Source organism: Zootoca vivipara, chromosome 1 (genome assembly GCF_965207765.1).
Source record: "Zootoca vivipara chromosome 1, rZooViv2.hap1.1, whole genome shotgun sequence".
Taxonomy (NCBI): Eukaryota; Metazoa; Chordata; class Lepidosauria; order Squamata; family Lacertidae; genus Zootoca; species Zootoca vivipara.
This window is the reverse complement of record NC_142582.1, coordinates 55,972,343-55,992,222: the sequence shown is the minus strand read 5'-3', so window position 1 is coordinate 55,992,222 and position 19,880 is coordinate 55,972,343. Positions and strand designations below refer to the sequence as shown.

General features: G+C 47.4%; 1 protein-coding gene across 4 annotated transcripts in view; it reads left to right on the top strand.

Moving 5' to 3' along the window:
- Positions 1 to 699: 699 nt before the first annotated feature.
- RAB3IL1 (RAB3A interacting protein like 1) overlaps positions 700 to 19,880 on the top strand; it is a 33,012-nt gene continuing 13,831 nt past the window's right edge. The window contains exons 1-4 of one of the 4 annotated variants that reach the window (XM_088665036.1): positions 700 to 1,141; positions 16,428 to 16,677; positions 18,190 to 18,285; positions 19,093 to 19,170. In XM_088665036.1, coding sequence (XP_088521162.1) covers positions 1,131 to 1,141; positions 16,428 to 16,677; positions 18,190 to 18,285; positions 19,093 to 19,170 — 435 coding nt within the window. In that variant the 5' untranslated portion in view covers positions 700 to 1,130. The remainder of the gene's footprint in view (positions 1,142 to 16,427; positions 16,678 to 18,189; positions 18,286 to 19,092; positions 19,171 to 19,880) is intronic. The other 3 variants (XM_088665031.1, XM_035123331.3, XM_035123320.3) reach the window with 3 other exon arrangements.

Sequence of the window (19,880 nt, the reverse complement as noted above, 5' to 3'; positions counted from 1 at the left end):
GCCTAGGCAGGATTTTTGTTAGGGGGGCAGGCTTTTGTTGGGGGGGCAGAACCTCAGATTTGTATTGATTTTGATTAATTGGGGGGTCAGCTGCACCCCCTTGGCTATGCCCATGTTTCCAGCCAGGGGTGCCAACTTGAATAAAATATTGGGGAGGGGGCAGGTAAGCCCCACCCTGAATAATTGATCAGAAGACGTGGCACATGCATGCTATTTGAATGGCAATGCCCATCAACTTAGGGGACTCTGGCACCAGGCTACTAAGTAGGAGACACCATTGCTCCTTCGAGGGTCTTCACTGACTGGGAGATCTCTCCCAGCCCCACCAGGGCGTGCCTCAGACTGGACCCGGGACCTTCGTTAGGAAAAGCAGGCACTCTACCACTGAGCAGCCACACCACGCAGCCTCTCCCAAGTGTTTTTTATAAGGACTTCGGTTGCGCCCGGTATTTCCGTCTCAACAGCAGTCCTATACAGCCGCGCGGCTAGCGTTATGCGATCCACGTCTCCTCCCTCCGTTACTCTGGTCCTGCATCGAGGGTGAGACGCTTGAAGAGCGGAGGCGGCGGGGGGCGCATCTTGGCGAGAATGCCTGAATCCGGGAAGAAAGCCCAAGCTGGCAGGGTTGGCGTGAAAGGAAGGAATTGGGGGCGTGTAGAGAGTCACGCCGGTCCCGTCACTCGAATGCAACGCAAAGGACGCCCACGCTCAGGGAGGGGCAGCCCCAGCTCGGGCGCCGCGCAGAACCCGACTGAATGGATGGGGGTTGTTGGGGGGCGGTCACGTGACTCGCCGGCGAGTTGAATGTGCACGTGCATCTTGGCGCTGTGGAAGTGGGGGGGGGCGGGCGAGGAGGAGAGCCTCCCGAGAGGTCACGTGACCCCTCCCGCCGGCTGACTCCCCCCCCTCCGCCCCGCGCTGCAGAGACGCGCCGGCGAGCAGCTGCTTGGAAGGGCTTCTCCGCCACTGCAGCAGCGGAGCTGGAAGGGAAGGAGCGCAGGCAGAGGCGGATCGATCGCCGTCTCCCCGAGACTTCCATGGCTGCGCCCGCCTACCCTTCCTCCTCCTCCTCCTCGTGAGCCTCTTTCTCTCTCTCCGGGCCACGTCCTTGGAAGCGCAGCGGAGGCAGCATGTGGAGAGGGTAGGTAGGGAGCCCTCCTGCGGGGAACCGTTTCCAACCGGGATGCGGAGGGAGGGAGAGGCGGCCCTGGCACTTTCCTTGGCCTTTTGTCCTCGGTTTGTTTCCTCTGCACCTCGGGGAGGGAATGCGCCGCTTGCTTTTGCAGCCCGGTCCTGCTGCTCCTGGGAAGGGAACGAACTGCGCGTCGGCGCGACGCAGCGGGAGAAAGTGGCGGGATCTGGGAGAGACACAGAGAGACGGGGTCCCGAGCGTTGGCGCCGCCGCCTGAGGGAAGACGCGTCTGTCTGGGCGGGCGGCGAGGTGACTCCCTGGACCTTCCGGGTGTCGTCGAGGGTCTGCGCGGCCTCCCTCCCGCTCGCCTTCCCCCGTTGCCGGTCGCAAACTTTCTCCGGGACGCTCGGGATGCCGCTGCCCGAAACGAGGCAATTCCGTCGGTTGAGGGTTGCCGTCTAGTTCCCGCAACATCGGAGAGCGTTAATAACCCTGTCTCCAGAAGTTTTAGCATCCAAACTCCGTTTTAAAAGCCCAACCTCCTTCAGCTTCCCGCCAAACCCTGCAAGGTAGGCTATTGTCAACCCCATTTTACAGACAGAGGTTCCCGTTTACTTTGCATGCAATGCGGTCCCACAGCTAGTTTGGGAAGTGGTGTAGGAAGGACATAAGCCGCAAATCATTTCCGTTCCTAACACTACATGCCCCACCCCATAAAAAAAAAAACCCAACCTGGCTTCAAACCGAATTGAGAAACACAAACGACCTCGCCGCATTTTAAGCAGGTAGCGTGTACACATCCGAGGGAGAAGGGACTGTTCAAGGTGGAACCTTTACTGACCTGTACTTGGAATACCGGTAACTTCATGTGTTTCCACTAGGGGCAGATATACAGGACAGAGGATGGGTTTAAGATGCAGGGCAGCACAGTTAGCTTGAGCGTTAGGAAGATGTTTCTTATGAGCCCCCAGTTTGATGAAATTCCTAGTTAGATGTGCTACCTATTTTCCCTTGAGGGCTTTTGCGTGTGTAGACCCTTTAACCACCCCCAAATAAATTCAGACAAGACTCAGATTTTTGGTTTGGTTTTTGGCAGAATTTAGGCCACAACTTTATTGATTACAGTCAAGTGAGTGGTTGCATAGGCTCTGGTTCGACTAGCTACCTGCAGCCCTACAGGCAAGCGCTGACCCAGGGCACACCATAGGTCAGCCTTGGGTGAACACTCGGCAAAGTGGAAGGCGGTGTCCAACCAGTCCACCAGCCAGATGCCCCCATGGACTCTGGCTCAGGGCACAACCCCTGTCAGGGTTGACCAACCAAAGAGTCCCAGAATTCCTTTAACAGAATACCCATCACATAGGGATGGCCAGGCTGCTCTGCCACCCCTATCACATGAACCAGAGCCTATCTGCAACCTTACAAGTTGTGACTATTTGCTACGCGGCAGGCGAAACCCAAATGGCACCAGCTAAGTGGGGGAAATTCCTACCGTGCCCCTGTCCCAACAACAGGTGACACACAACAGCATAGCAAGGTCATGCGTGCAAGCCCTGAATATAGGGAGAGGTGGGCGGATGTTCTGATGCACTGGCCCAAAAGAGGAAGCTCAGGGAAGTGCATGGGCTTAAATAGAGGTCCCTCGATGTACTTTAGCTGGCATCCCATTGGTCTGATTGCACCCAGCATTGAGGGACCTCCAATAGGGTGTTGTGGCCATCCAAACGTTCCCACCCACAACACAGGGTTTGGTTGCCAGGTCACACAGCAACACGTGCCCTATTAGGGAGGACCTGATTTCCACTCATTTAAGTATTAAAACCAATCCACACTGTGAATAGAAAACCTTAATTGGCTGGGATATACACTGGATTCCTCTTTTGTGTTTTCTCACAAATTCACAAAGTTGGAAAGTGGAACAACTGCAGCATCTGAGAGGGTCAAAGTCACTTTTTAAGTGTCAGTGTGTAGCAATAGTCTCAGTCCCCAGGATTTTATTGGAATTCTTAGGGGCTTTGTTCAGGAGCAGTTTGGTACTCTCTTGGTGTTTGGCTTGAGAGAAGGACCATGGGTTTTACAGTACTGTACACAGTAAGCTGTTTGCTCCTGGGAAGAAACACCTTTGGCACTCTCATGCCCTCATGCCCAGGATTGCAAAGGGAGGGTTAAAGTAAGTGATTTTGCTTCCAGGAAGGAAATGGAAAATTCTGAATATCCAGTTCTTCATCTTTGGATGCCAGTGGCTTGCCTGATCGCTGCTGATGAATAGGATAGGGGACAGTGACCTCAGGTTTGCTGCAGAAATATTAGCCACAGAGAAGGGAATTGCATCCCCCACCCCCATGCTGAAAAGTTTTCTGGTTGGCTAAATGAGGCACATCAAAACCCTGCAGTGACCTTGGTTTAATTGTTGACATGTTGTCAAAGTCTCTAGGACATCAAAGATGCTGCCTGAAAGATGCTGACAGCCAGATACTGTGGGCTCTTGTGGCAAGGCTTATTTGAGGAATTCTGTGCAAGGGGATCTAGTCTGACACAGTGACTGTTAAGAAGCATGGTAATTTCAAACTTTGGGGTACATTTGTTGCAAAGTGTGCACATTTTACCTGTGCCTGGAAAAAACCATTATGCAGGTTTGCATCAAAATTTGTCTAGGCATTCATCCATTCATTCTTGCACCACAGTGCTAGCTTTAGTTAAGGATGCCAAAGGGTGGAGAAACTCTGGTCTGTGCCTTTCCTTCTTGCAACCTCCCCTGCACAACAATTATGCTTAAAAAGCAGGTTCCATAGTTGTCAATGGGAGCTGACTTTTAAGCCTATTTGTTGCAGGGGGTGAGTTTTGCTGTGAGAAGGGAAGAGTTACCGTAACCTTTTGTTCCTGCTTGTTGTGATTTCCTTTCCACCCACCCCTCCATTTTCCCCCCCACCCCTGCTGCACAGCAATTAGGCTAGAAAAAAACAGCTTTGCACTGGTGCAGAAGATACCTACTTTTGTTCTAAGCTTTAGAATAAAATTGGGGTGTGTGTGTGTGTATAACATCTGCGCAAGACAGGCTCTTGATCTGTAAAAGCAGAAGTTTGAGGAATAACATGATTTCCTAATTAAAGTACAGCAGTGAGCCCCAAAAAACAAACCTGTCAGCATTGTTCCCGTACTAATAGTTGGTGCTACTGTAATACAATCCTGTATTCAGAAGGCCGCACTGAAACTGTCAATTTGTATAGCAAACCTTATGATGCTGTATAGTTTTCCAGCTAATAACTACCTACCTCTCCACATTAGTAAAAGAAGGCAATGCATTGTTCAATGAAACATATGATGGCATCTATTCTGGAGTGCAAGGATTAGTAGAATGGCAAAGAGCAGGCTTACCCTTGCATCGACAAGGGAATATTTTTGTTCTCTTGGTGACAGAGCATATTCCTAGCACAGTGTTTCTCAACCTTTTCTGGGCCACGGCACACTTGTTCCATGAAAAAAATCATGAGGCACACCACCATTAAAAAAGTTAAAAAATTTAACTCTGTGCCGCCCTATATTGACTATAATTATGACTGTAAGAAACACTTGCCAATTGCTGTGTTGGTTGCAATCTCCTGTAATAAGGCTTCACAAGCCGTCCGGCGGCTCAGTGTTGTGTATTGGCGGCCGCCAGGCTCGTTTGCACTGAGCTTTGGGAAAGAGGAGGAGAAATATTGCTTTCCGGCGGGTTAGTGTTGTTTATTGGCGGCCGCCAGGCACGTGACAATGCAAATCGCCCTTCTCGTCGCCGCACGTCACGGCACACCAGCCAGCGTCTCGTGGCACACTAGTGTGCCGCGGAACAGCAGTTGAGAAACGCTGTCCTAGCAGATTTGGGAGTGGGGTGGGGATGATGAGAATCATTGGGACATTCTCTGATGTGTGTGCTCCCTGCAGAATTGTGCTGAAAGTGTCCCACAGGCTTTTCATACAGGAAACAGCCCTGTCTGATCAGTTCTGCAGGAAACCACCAGGGCCTCCTGTTAAAACTGCAGATCTTGCACGTTTACACCCACCCTGCTTCATTTTGGCAGAATCTGACTTAATACTTCCCATTGTGAAGACACTTGATGATATGCATTGGGCTCGTGATCTAGATTTGCAGGATGAAGTCTGCATCCAGTTTAGGGTTGCTACCTGAAGGGCTCCCAAACAGAGACTGCATTTGTGAAACAATTAAGAGAACAACGTTATTACTTGTGTCAGAACATTAACAGCACTTCTGTCCTTTTAAACAATGTAGCAGATGTAATACACTTGGGGAGAATTGTCTTCAAAGGGAATATGTACTGGGACAGTTCATTGAGATAAGCAGAAGGGGGCAATTCTAATCTAGTCTAACAGTAGCCACAGCACAGTGTGTGTGGATCTGTGTCCTCGTCTTGATGTCCATAGCTTCCAATTGGTCAGCCAATTCAAACAATGTGTGATAAATGAGCGGGGCAGAAATAGGAGTAAAATGACAAGCTGCCATCCATGGACATTTATCCGGAGATCTGACACATGTTGCATGGTGGGTTTGCAGCTGAGAGGCAGCACAGCAGGATGGAAGAGAGGTAATAATAATAAAAATGATAATTTATTTGTAACCTGCCCTCCCTGGCCGAGGCCGAGCTCAGAGCAGCTAACATCATAAAAACAACACAAAAGATGGGGATGGGATTGAAGGAAGATGGGGGAATCATCAGAAAAGGAAGAGAAGAAGCGAAAACTTGTTCCTGAAAGAATAAGAACGCTGCTTGAAATTACTGGTATTGCTGGGGCTGCTCCTTTTTTATATAAAGAGCCATTTACTCCCATGTGCAGTGGTGACCTGAGAAAGCTGCTCATAAAGTTTGCATTGGGTTCTCATACATATGTTACAGGATAAAATCATCTTCAACTTGCCACCTTAACCTGAATGAGAGTCCACAACTTTGGGTTTTATGAGCACCAGAGGAAAATCTGTCTTTAGAAGAAGCTTGCAATGAGGGAAATGCTTTCTTGCTCCCCACCCGCCTTTCGTGAGTTTGTTAGAAAGTGTTCCTTCCAAAATAAAAACTCATCATTTGCACATTTTGTGAAGCAGCGCCTGAATTCTATTTGAGAGAGCAGACATGTTGCTGCCAACAACTCTTGGAGAGGGACAGGAGGAGGAGGAGAGAGCAGCTGCTTTTAAATGCAACTCTTAAGTATTCCCAGAGAGCTGGCAGTGGACTTCATGTGGGGTGAGAAGAAAGGCTTTTGATATGCAGTACTCCTTTCCTAGATTTGCTGTAGGAAATGATTTGGACCTTAGCTATTTTGTTCAGCTGGCAGTTTCCTCCGCTGGAAAACTGTTGCTGACTGAAGCCCTTTCAAACTAGACTAGCCCAATTATGTTGTGCTTCCCCTTGCTTCTTTTTGTGAATAATGTTTTTGTACTTTTGTGTCTGTAAAGGGTGTATGTCAAACGTGAATCAAGTTTAAAAGTGCTTTGTTGCCCAGTTGGCAAAATGACCCTTTAAAATAGCCCCTGGGTTCACAATAAAATGACGTATGGAAGGAAAGCAGCAGTCATTCCTGGCAGTTTGAGCCTAGAATTAGGAATCTACTCCATAGAGCAGGGGGTGAGGAACGTCTGGGCTGTGGATAGACTCTGATCTCCCATCAGCCCCAGCCAGTGTGGATAATGGTCAGGGGATGGTGGGAATTGTAGTCCAGCAAGAAGATCAAACCTATCCATTCTGAAGGAAATCAGCCCTGAGTGCTCACTGGAAGGACAGATCCTGAAGCTGAGGCTCCAATACTTTGGCCACTTCATGAGAAGAGAAGACTCCCTGGAAAAGACCCTGATGTTGGGAAAGATGGAGGGCACAAGGACAGAGGATGAGATGGTTGGACAGTGTTCTCGAAGCGACTAACATAAGTTTGACCAAACTGTGGGAGGCAGTGGAAGACAGGAGTGCCTGGTGTGCTCTGGTCCATGGGGTCACGAAGAGTCGGACATGACTAAATGACTAAACAACAAAACATTAGGTGAGCCATGGGCTCCCTACCCATGGAGTAGGGAATTGTTGCCGCATGAAACACAAGGCTGAAACATAGGTGTACCCAACCTACAGCACTGGTAGGAGAAACGGAAATAAGGCAGAATGCCCTATAGGGCATTTAAACTTGAACCTGGGATTCCTAGGCATATCATCCAACCTTACTGTGGACTAGCTGCATGATTTTGGCCGTGCTTTATTGCAAACTCTGTTGTTCCATCCAAAAACTGGAATAATGATTACCTCAGGGGTGTTTCCAAAAGGGATAATGCTTTTCTTTATTTTAGCATTGGGTTTGCTGACTGACCAAACTTAGTTGGTCTCTAAGGTGCTGCTGGAAGGAATTTTTTTTATTTGGTATCTGAGAGCCATGCTTTTCTGCTGGTTCTTCTCTAGTTGTCCAGAGGGCAGGACAAGGGTGTACCAGAATCATGTGGCATCATCCAAAGTGGGGACTATTGTAGGAAGAAACCATTGCAATGCTTCTTTGCTGCCTTTCCCATCACTTCTGTTTCTGTTTGCCTTTAATGCAGCAGCATTAGACTTTGGATGGGGAAACCTGCCTGGATGAAGTCAATATTGCAGGGTTTTTAGAAAGAAGGATAATTAGGTGCCTGACCTGGTTTAACAGCATTGCCTCCTTCCATCTCAGCCCCCACAACTCAGCATGCTCCATTCAGGAGAATCCTCAGAAGGGCTGGCAGAGGAAGGAGCACAAAAACAACATTTTGCTGAGCACTCTGCTTCTTCTGGGACTTCTTTGGAATCCAAGTCATCAAGTTTATTGAAAGATGTTTTAAAGTTTTTTATTGTTCTATCTCTTGCTGTTTGCTGCCCTGGGCTCCTTTGGGGGGAAGTGTGGGATGAAAATGAATTAATTAATAACCCCATAAGGGAAGTTTGGGGGGCAACAGTTGGCAAGCTACCTTTGCTCCTTTGTCTTTGGCACCATCAAGGCTTGTTTCCACAATTTGGCCGAGATTATTTCCCATTGGAATAATCTTGGTTCTTTTAGTTTTCAGTTAAGATAGCATCCTGTGAAACCATACATTCCAATAAAAATTTGTGTGTTGCATCTATATTTTGAAAATATCCCAGTTGTTGATCAGGGTTAAACCTAGCATGGGGGTAAGACTGGCCTAGTTTTCACTAAACTGGTAAACCAGAGTTTAGTCTATACCACTTCAGATTACAGTTAGGTAATTGCACGATCAAGTGCTCCTTCATACAAAAAAGTCCCCAGAATATAGAAAACTATACGGTTTTCTGCATGCAAGCAATTTGAACCCCCACCTGCAGGTTGGTTCAGGATGGTTCAGAGCAGGTTTATTTGTTCACGAAGAGTTAGATATTTGCATCCTAATTCTGCTGTGTAAACAGTGCCTCATTGGTAGTTTCTAGATGACTTGTTTGTTGAGCATCTGCCCTGATTCATTTGCAGAGTTTTCAGGGAGGTTAGATGAACTTAGCTATTTATTAAACATCGATTCTGATTTGTTTGCCGGGAGGTTAGATGACATTGTGTCAAACAGGTGTTATCCCACACTTTCCAGTGCATTTCACGGTCAATAAGCTTATTGCAAAAAGCCCAGATTTTTAAGGAAATGGTTTTGTTGTGCAAGAGCACCAAATGCACTTTTAAGTGTGCAACCTATATTTGCTGGTATGTGATTGAATCCCACCCAAAGATAGTGACCGTCTCAATGTGCCCCATGAATATTCCCCTTGTGCCTGATCCAAAGTATACTTTCCAAATATGTGGTTTCTCTCTGCGTCAGCATTCATCCTTCACTGTTTCTAATAGACTTGCACTTTTTTTTACCACTTTCCCCACATACTTCCCCTTTTTTAACCTGATGTTTTCAGCAGTTCCTAGTTTATTTGATTTGCAGAGTGAGAGAGAGAAAAGAAGAGAACGAATGAACTTGTTGTCACTGCTCAGTTATTATCCCCACTCCCTCATTTTTAGCTCTGCTTTGCAGATGCATGCAATGTGAACTTGAGATGGAAGACTTCAAAAGTGCATTAGATGAGACACAGGTTGAAGCAGGGAACAACGTATCTTAGGATTGGGGGAGGAAACAGAGAGACCTTACCTGCCTTTTGAAAGCTGCAGTTTGAAAGTACTAATTTTTGTAATAATGAAGATCTGCAATTCTGCTTCATAATTTATCAACTTGGCTGTAAATAAGAGAGATGGGCTAGGCTAGCTGCTCAAGACTTCTGCCTTCTTCATGCAGACCAAGGTTTCCCATTTCTGCAAAGGAAATGGGGCCAGCCTGTATGAATTGTGACTTTCCTCATAAGCTTAAGGAATTGAACGAGTTATCTTTATCCTAAACTTTCATTCTTAAAACTTTCATTATTTTGTTTTCTTGTAGATTCCGATTCATCAATTGTTCCCAATGTAGATCTTGGTCCTGGTGTAGATCTTCACTCACCCCTTCTTTCCTGGCAGGGCTCCTTTGCAGATATTCTGTTCCAAACTCTAGTTACAAATCCTGGTTATCTTGGGTTAAAATTTGTGCCAATGTACCCTTTAAGAGCCTTTAAGGTGGAGAGAGGGATTTGCTTCAGGAAACAGAGGCAGCACTGGGTCTTTTACAGAGGGAACTCCTGGTCTTTTAACCACAATTGATTGGCACTGTTAAGAGTGTGCCAAGATATTGATATGTGGGGTTAATATCCATCTGTGTTCCTTGTATCTTTTTGTTTTTGTAATGGCTCATAAGTGTTGAGCCTAAATTTCTGGATGCCTTCCATCACTTCTCCTAGTCATGCTGCTTGGCTGCCCAGTGTGCTATTTTACTTGGAATCAAAATTGGAATTGTAAGGGGAAGAGCTGCCAGATTAAAGATCATATTCCTTTTTTGCAGAACTGGTTCCCTGTTGATTGTTCTTTCTGTTAATCTTAAAATACAATTGCCATTGCTCAGCCTTTCTCTTTGGTGCATCTCAGCTCACCCAGATCCATCTCTTGTCTTCTAAGGTGCCTGTTTCTTTACTTCTTTCTAAAAAAGCAACACCTGCTTTGATATGTCAGAGTTGATGCGCCAGCACCTGTTAAAAATGTAGGTTGCATGAAAATGAACCGGCAAATTTAGAGGAGATTTCTCTGATCTGGGTATGAGATACTTTGAGATCACGTAGCTGATTATATCAATTGCACGTCCTTTTCCCCCTCCAGACCTCTTTTTCAGGGTCTGATCTAACAAGATACTGTATTGACTATAATTCAACAAAAGCACAGCCTGCATTTTCTTATCATTGGCTTTTGAATGATTTCTATCCCATTGTTAACCCACATGGCTCTCTGAATATCAGCCATGACCATGATATTCTCTTCTACTCTCCAAACTCTTCCCTGGAGAGGTTTCTTCCTAGTTGCAAGGCTTTGCAATAAGTGTATTGCTCTTAATTATTTATGCTTTGGGTATCCCTTTTTTAAAAAGAAACCTTCAAATGGCTTTGCAAAATCTCTGGTGTTTGCCTCTGTAGTCATCCTGTGAAATATACTATTATTATTTCCATTTTGTTTGGTGGAAATTTGAAGCAGAGAGAGGGGTTTGGTATCCAGGGCCAAGGTAGAATTTCATTTCAGGCCTGCTTGGCCAAATCCAACATTCCACCCCTGTAACCATCTTACTGTCTCTGGGCTCAAATTTTGGCTTCTTCCACATATGCACAAAAGATCTTTCTTGCTGCACACAAACACACACTGAGATTAGCACCTCTGTTTGCAAGCTGATAGCAGCAAGAGTTCTTCTAAGATTGAACTCCCATGCAGGATGCAAGTACCTTTGCAGGAAGGGACACTTTATTCTGAGTGAATATGCACATTTACTTGGCTGCCTTTATCTAGTCCTTGCAAACCTGGCAAAGGCCATGTCTTCATTACCGTGTTTCCCCCTTTTTAATACGTAGTCAAAAAGTAAGCCATGGCAGGGTTTTTAATCATTTGAGAAATGTAAGACATACCCCGAAAATAAGCCATACTTCCGCGATGTGCGGAGCAAGACCACTGAGCGCCCCAACCAGCTAGCGGGACCCAGCATGCTGGCTGCAACAGGAGGAGGAAGCCTGCTGGGTCGGGTCGGTGCCCGGAAGCGGTGGCTGCTGCTGCAGCGCCGATAAAGCGTGCAGCAGTGCCGCACGGAGCACCGAGGGCACAAGCCAGCAGGACCCAGCTCCTGCAATGCCGGCCATGGCAGGAGGAGGAAGCCTGCCAGGTCGGGTTGGCGCTCGGAAGTGGCGGCGGCTGCAGCGCTGACAAAGTGCGAAGCAGCGCTGCACACTCTGTGTGTGTGTGTGTGTGTGTGCGTCCGTCTCTTTCTCTGTGTGTGCGTGCGCGTCTCTCTCTCTCCCTGTGTGTCTTTCTCTCTCTCTCCCCCTGTGTGCGCGTCTGTCTCTCTCTGTATGTTTGTGATCGCGTCTCTCCCCCCCCTCCCCGACAGAGAAAAGGTGCCGTGCAGGTTCCTCTTTGGCTCATCATTCAGCTGCCCTGGCCTCCTTGCCGAGAGCTGACGCCGCTCCTCTCCCCCTCCTTCCCGCACGGAGCACCAAGGGCACGAGCGTCAGGAGGAAAGAGAGAGGGGCTCGTTGCTTGCGGAGGGAAAAGCGTGGGCTCGTTGCAGGTTTACCTCACAGCTGAGGGGGCAGCAGGGGCCAAGCACCTTCCCACCCCTCCCCAGAGCCCAGCCCGCAGGCTGTTCCCCTCAGGAAATGCGGCTCTTCCCGTCCCCGAGGAGAGCCGCCAGCCCTGGAGCGCCTCTCTGCCGCCCGAGGCTCTCGAAAGGCCGCCTCAGAAGCAGGCAGCTCCCTTACGCCATCTCCGTATCCCGCCGGCGGGGTTACTCAACCCGTTCGGCAGGACTGCCCCCGCCCCCGCCTCTTTGCAGAGTTTGTGCAGCTTGTGCGGCTCTGCCTAACTTCTTGCGCGGCAGGCAGGCGGGCGTCCTCCCATCGGCGCGGCGAGCTTTGCAGAATCGGGTGCTGCAACTCGGAAGCCGGCCAGGCGAAGCTTAGCTGCCAATCAAAAGGACAGGGGTGTACGCAAGACGTTCTCCTTAGTTGCTTGGACCAGTTTGGTGATGGTGATAATGATGCCCTTTGTTGAATCGGTAGAATTGTAGAGTTAGAAGGGACCCTCGGGGGTCATCTAGTCCAACCCCCTACAATGCAAAAATCTCAGCTAGGTCATACATGGCAGGTGGCCATCCAGCCTCTGCTTAAAAGCCTCCAAGGAAGGAGAGCCCTTGACTCAGGATGGGTAGGAGGGGAAAGGGAGAGAATAGAAGAGGCAGAAAACGGAAAGGACCATAACAAAGTGGCAGAGCACCCTGTGCTCTGTATGCATAAGGATCCCAGGTTTAACCCCCAGGTACCCCCAAGTTTGAAATCCTGGAGAGCTGCTGCCAGCCTGGTTGACAGCAATAATGGTAGAGGACACACGTAGCATTAAAAAATCCCAGTTTCAATTGCTGCAATTGCTTGCTATGTATTATGTATTGTATTTAAATAATCTCCTTATTTTCTTGTTTCATTTAATGGATGTTATGTACATCATGTTGTGCATTATGTTACAGTATTATGTTGTAAAACCTGGATAGCTCAGTTGGCTAGAGTGTGGTGCTGATAATGCGCGTGGAAGAGAGCGCTGAGCATCCTGAGCCAGTGGGACCCAGTTGTACCGGCACTTTAAAAAAAAGAAAGAAAAAAAGACACCCCCTGAAAATAAGCCACCGTGTGTTTTTTTGAGGGAAAAAAGTTATAAGACGGTGTCTTAAAAAAGGGGAAACACGGTATCTGCTTCTGCACCCCCCTCTCCTATACAGCACATATATTCTGTTTTGTTTTGTTTTTAAACTAGGATCCAACTCCTAGACTTTACCAAGCTATTTGTGTCTCCTCCCCACCTGCCATTTCTACCTACTTACGGTGATTTTTGTTTCTCTGTGTTGTTTTTTTCTCCTTCAACTCGTCCCCCCCCCCCAAAGCCCAAGGACATACCTTCTAAATTTAGTGTGACATCTTTCTCACAATCAGCAGATGGGGTGACAAATGTTTGCATGAACTGTACCACTTCAAATTACAATTGGGAGTTCGTAGGACTGAATACTCCTCCACATATATTCCCCGTAGTAATAAGAGCTCCCCCTTTCATTGTGAAGTGGTTAAAGCTCAGGCACAGATTTCTTATCCCATCTGCTGTCGTAAGGATTAGTTCCAAAGGACTGAGAATTCCTTTCAGAGAACTGACTATATACCAACAATTCAGAAGTATCTACCTTCAGTATCTACCTTCCACAGACTGCCTCTGGCCTTTGTGTGCCATCCCATTGAGATAACCAGGAGTGCCCTACCCACTGGAGAAAATGGGGGCATTTCTCCCAGGAAGGGATGGGGAATTTGTAGCCCTCCAGATAACATTGGACAGCAACTCCCATCATTTCTGACCATTGGCCATGCTGGCTGGGGCTGATGAGAGCTGGAATCTAGTCCTTTCCTAACAAAAACAATATTAGAAAGCTATCTTTTATTCCCTAGAAAGGAGGAGTAGATGCAACATGTTGGATGGACCTTCTAAGATTTTTCGTAAACTTTTGGCACTTGTTTAGAACTGCAAACTCTTCAGAATTTGGATGATTTCCAGCTTTAAAGAGAGTATTGGAAACTCTTAGGGAAACACCCTTCCTGTCTTGTATGTGTGTTTGTGTGCTCTGGTTCCCTCCCTTTCTCTCCCCCACTCCCCACCATATGCACACCCACTTTTATGGAACATCAGAATCTTCCTTACATCAAGCCAGAACATTGGTCCCTCTTGCTCAGTCTACCCAGGCTGGCAGCAGCGTTCCAGGGTTTCAGGCAGAGATTATTCCTAGCCCTGTCTGCATATGCCAAGGATTGATCCTGGGATCTTCTGAAACATATTTGTGTACTCTGCCATTGCAACCCTGACCTTTCCTTGGAAGTTCTCTGCACTATTCTGAATTGGGCAGCAGAGCGGGAAGGAAGCAGTGTTCTGTGATGTTGTAAGGCTCGAAAGCTCGTTAACAGACACTAGCTCGCCAGTAGTTCACGCGGTGAGGAAATAACGCAGCATTCTGACCTAGAGGCCCCTCTGTGGCCAGGTGTGCAGGCATTTGGAGCATGCAGACTCTGCAGAACAACATCTGGAAACCCGAATGGAATTTGGCTTCTGAATAGTTTTTGCAGATGTTTACCTTTTCGATGCAATGAGCGGGACTTCCTCCCGTAGAGCTGTAGTGGTGCTCGTTTTTATTCTTGCCACCATAGTGTGGTAACTACAAAATCTAATGTGTGAATTGCTGCTGTGGCGATAACCTTGGACAAGGGATAGATGGCGGTGGAACCTATTTGTTTCTATCGGAAGTAGAAAAGAGATTTACCGGTATACGCTTAATATAGGAAGCTAGGTTATACCAGATGGTACTTATTTGCCCGTTGAGCCTCTTTTTAAACTACACACTTTGTAGCTTTCAAAAACAAGTGCAAAAATACAATTCAATTGAAGTTTGACTTCCCTAAAACTGATAAGAAAAACATAACCCTCCCTCTCCACTTACCTGCAATCCATGATAAATTGACTTCGATGAAAGTAATAAGCATATTACAAACCTACACCAAAAAGGTACAAAATCAAGAGCTGGTAAAATTAGGGGAAATGGCAATTAGGGAAAATTGTCAGAAATTTAAAAAACAACACAAATTCTCAATCAAATAGAAGTCAGTATAGAGTAGATAGGCAAAGCCAAAGGTTCAAACCTTCCAAATTCTAGCATAATGAGATGCTGGATTTTGATTGTCTTCTCTTGTATCAACGTAAGCCAATACCAAGTCGGAATCAATTTGTTGGATTTTGAGGTACCCCAAAGTGCTGTCAATTTCTTAAAAGTTAAGTGTCGCCTTGTGAAACTGGTAGCCCCACATTGCACCCAGTAAGTCGTTCCTGCGTTTTGCCGGGGTTCTTTGTTGTTGACACTTGACAGCAGCATCTCTCCAGAGTATAAGGCAGGTGTCTTTCCTCTCGTCGGCTAACCTGATCCATTTATTTGGAGGTAGCAGGGATTGAACCTGCAAGAAGAAGTGGTGCTCTAGTACAAAGCTATGGTCCCTCCTCCAGGGCTGGTAGCGGGTGTGTGCGTAGACCTCCTTATGCAGAGTAGGAGCACATTCATGAAATGCTAGGTTAGTGGCTACTGGCAAACATAAGCATTACAATATTTTCTTTTGCAAGAGCCTTTTTTTGAAAAAGAAAGAAAGAACCATGTGCGACAAATGGAAGACAAGAGCATTTCCATATCTCTGAAAACTGTCTGCATGAAGCACACTTCCTCTATGTGTATGTGCATCTGTGTGTGTGCATGGAGGAAGGCGAGAGCAAATGCTCCTAGCCCGCTTTATAGCAGAGAAAAAATCTGTGAATGCAAGAAGTGTGTCTGCAAAAAACTCAGGGACGCAAGAGGGTGCTCATCATTGACCTACACCACTTTCCATTTCTAGTTGACCTTCTGCCCTGTCTTGTGCCTGCATAGTCACTTGCAATCTGCTTTTTTCAACAACACAATAATAACTTCCTAACTCTCCCCCAATTTTGGGTTGCGTGCATGTGTCGGATTTTGTTGTGAGTGAGGAAATCCGTACAAGTTCAGTTCAACTTTGATGCAACATTTAGATTTGTTGGGCAGAGGTTTTGCACTCTTCTTCTTCTTTTTGCAGGGAGGGGTAGTGCTCTGTCCAGGCTTAATATCAGCCTGCTTTGTGTCCTAGATAAGATGACAAGAGGCACCTTCCTTGAGGAACATCAGTAAAATGGACTCCCCTTCTGATGAGAGCACCATTTCCACTTGGCACAAGACACTGGTAGAAAAGGGACACTTTAGGACAGGCATCCCCAAACTTCAGCCCTCCAGATGTTCTGGACTACAATTCCTATCATCCCTGACCACTGGTCCTGTTAGCTAGGGATCATGGGAGTTGTAGGCCAAAACATCTGGAGGGCCGTAGTTTGGGGATGCCTGCCTTAGGAGAAAAAGGAATCTTTCCCTTGGATCCTGACCTGCTTAGTAACTGTTTTGTCAACTCTGAGCACACCTCTCTCTCTCTCTCTCTCTTGGCAGGAAACACTCCTGTGTTTCCCATTTCCCAGTCTTTGTGTCTTGTGGTGGGGGAATGGGAGCATATCTTTCATGTGCTGAGAGCCCTTTTTAGCCATCCAAAGCTCACTGGTCTCTTTCCAACAGCCAGGCCCAGTTTGAGGAGACCCGGCAGCATCTCCAAAAGCAGCCAGTGGTGGGACAATGGAAGCCCCTTGCACCAAGCAACAGGGGCCAGGAGCTGCAGCAGCCAGAGCCTTCTGCCAAGGACTCAGCAGGTGGGGATGAGAACCAGTCCGTGGCGCAACTCAACGTTTCCCGCTTACGCAGTTCCTCTGTGGAGATCCGTGAGAAGGGATCTGAATTCCTGAAAGAAGAGCTGCATAGAGCTCAGAAGGTAAGAGGTTTGGTCAAGATGGGAGAACAGGAAGGCCACATCCAAATGCCATGGTAAGCTCCAAACATATATTGGTGAGCACAAGCCACGGGCACAGGGCAGTGCCTTTTGCTGAGTCAGACTTTGGGTCCATGTAACTCAGTGTAGTTCACACTGACTGGCAGCAGCTCCTGGGGCTTCTGCCTTTCCCAGAGATGAAAGTGGTTGAACCAGGGACCTTTTTGGTGCAGAGCAGATGCTCTGCAATTGAGCTGTGGCCCATCCCCACATATCTGTGACTATGTGAAGCTTCTTCTGCATTGCTTACTAAGGGAAATCCTGGGTCTCTTATTAGCATGCAGTGGGAAGCTGCTCCAAGGAACAATTGACATTTTGGGTTGTATCCAATGGTGTCTGTGCATGAGTGGAATGGGTGAATGGAGTGTGCATGAGTGGAATGAATGCAGATGCAATGGGACTTCACCTTCACCTCTTCCCCACTGCAGCATGCAGGGAGTGTAGGGGGCTTGGGGTGGGGAGGTAATGAAGGAGAAATCTTGTTGAGTGAGTGGAACGCAGCTTGCACAGTGTTGGGTTCACTCCACAGTAAGGCTAACCTGCTTGCTTTCTGCATTGATTCTGTTCTGTCAAAAGCAGGCTCATGCTGCTTTGTGAATAAGACAGATGCTGAGTGGGCAAAACACCAGAATCCAATTGCAGAAAAAGAGCGCCTGCCTTTATCTCTCAGTCTCAATTAAAGATGCCACTGCATAATGTGTGGTTTGCATTATAAATGCATGTGTGCACCTTCAAGCATTATAGGAATACATTTTATATTTCTGATCATTCATGGTGGCCTGATACCTTGGACTTGTGCACATTGCTTATCCTTTTCCATGAACAGAATGCTGTTCTTCCAGTTACAATTGCACATTTTAATTAAAGAATTAATATGCAGGAACATTGCTTTAAAGGAGATTGTTCTTTCAATGTCTGTTGGGCAATGGACAGCTTGTATGTCCTTAGGTTGCAGAGCAGGCAGACCACAGCACTGGTGTTTTTTTCATAACAAAACATCCAAACAGGTGTTGAGGGTGTGATACACCTCCCTAAGGAGATACAAGATGTGCTGGCCTAAGGGAGTCATAGATTCCAACCTAAATCCCCTTTCCCTTTCCCTGTAGGCCAGAGGTAAGAGTTAATGCTGACAGTTAAGTATATTTGTTCAATCTTTTGTGACATATATGGAAGCCCAAGGTAGGAAAACATGCTGTTTTGCTGTTTTTCATGATAGTGCCTTAGAAACCCTCAATCGATAAGGAGTGGTGCCTGTGGAATAGGTCTTAGCTTCACCAACATCAGAAGGACTTTTCTTAGCATGCCCATGAAGAGGCTTTTGGCTAGCCACTGTTGGAAAGCCACTGTTCATGAAGTGCAACTTGGTGTCTGTCAACTCCTTATATCTGTGACTGTGACCAAGGAGCCTTTGCCCCAGGTGTGCCGTTTTGCTTACTTGCATGTTCTGCTCTGCAGGAGTTGAAATTGAAGGATGAAGAATGCGAGAGACTTTCAAAAGTCAGAGAGCAGCTGGAGCAGGAACTGGAGGAGTTAACCGCAAGCTTGTTTGAGGTACCGTCTTGTGCCTGGCCTGAAATGAATCCCAGAGCATCCAAGATGGTGTTGTTCACCTTTAGGAACCACTTTCAAGGCCTTCCTTATGTAATTGGGACATGCATGTGGTGTGTGTATGTATGAGTGCGCATATTTACACCCTTATCACCTTCACATCCTCTTCTGAGGCACTTTTGAGCAGTCACAGTGCGTGGGATGGGGTGCTGCCCTCTCAGTTGTGGCTGTGCTTCTGTTTACCAAGATCTGGAGCAGGCAGGGTAGCGGCAAAAGTGGGAGAAACACAGGACGGGATGGTTGTCTGTGCTTGGGCCTGCTGCCAGCCTAGTGCTTCCTCTGCCCTCACTGCTGCCCTGCTCCCTCCAGATCTTGGCAAACAAAAGCACTGCCAGAAGGGTAGCACAGTAGCACTACCCCATCAAACATGCTACAGCTGCTTTTGAGAAGTTTACACAAAGCAGTAGAATTATCAGGCGTGGCTACATGTGTGCCCGCTCACAGAAAACTAGCATGTCAACGAGAAGCTTGTAACCTAGATGTCTTCCTGCATCACAGTTGTCTCTGTCCAGGGCACTTAATATGCAGGAACATTAAAAGGCTATTCTCTCTTGTCCCCCACCCCATTCAGCCACCACCAGAAGTGAAGAACCGCATCTCATAGTTTTCAGCACTGACAGGTTCTATCTAATTGTCTGTAGTACCTCCCCAGGCCTAGGGAGAAACTTATATATTACAGTGTCATTTGGCAAATGTGGCTGCTTTGTATACAGGTGTGTTTCCCCTTGTTTCTTGTTCTCTCTGCTATAGGAAGCCCATAAGATGGTGCGGGAGGCAAACACCAAACAAGCAGCATCCGAGAAGCAGCTGAGGGAAGCCCGAGGGAAGGTGAGCCCTGCTCTGCCGCAGAGAGCCATGTCCCCCTTACATATACTCAAGTCATGGGAGGAAGGGCAACCATGCCTGCTGGCTCCCCCCCCCCACCAGAAGTCCACATAATGTCCAGTGAATGAAACCTTCATGCATTGGCTCTTCATGAGACTGGGTTTCCTGATTTCATGGGGAACTTAACATGCATCTAAGTGGGTGAGTGCTAGCTCCCCTTTTCAGATTTTGCACTGAATGTGCAGAAGTTGGCAGCCAGCAGAATGTGGGGGCAGTTTGAAAGAAGGGCTTATACGCAGCAAGGAGCAGGTAAAGGTGACTTTCTCATTGGTCCAAGTCACGTTTCATGAAAAGAGAAGCAAGGCAAGTTTGGGACCCACTGCTCTAGACCTTTTGGAGTTTGGAAAAGACATACAGCAGGATGGGAAACCTCAGGCCCAGGCGGCAATCCCAGCTCCCTAAGTCTGTCTTCCCTGTCTAGGCCTCAAACCTTCTGCAGCTCACACCCGTTCAGCCCAAGCCTCTCCTCTCCCTGGCCCTGTTCCTCACGCTCCGCTTGTGCTTTTGCCTGGCTGGATCATGTCCTTGAGCTGTGGTAACCCCTCTTAACTTGCCTGTAAAGGAGAGATTTTGGGGGGAGGGTGTTTGTATGTGTGGAAACCTCTGCATTCTTGGCTGGAATATGGCCTACTGTTGTTCCACACTCTCTTGCC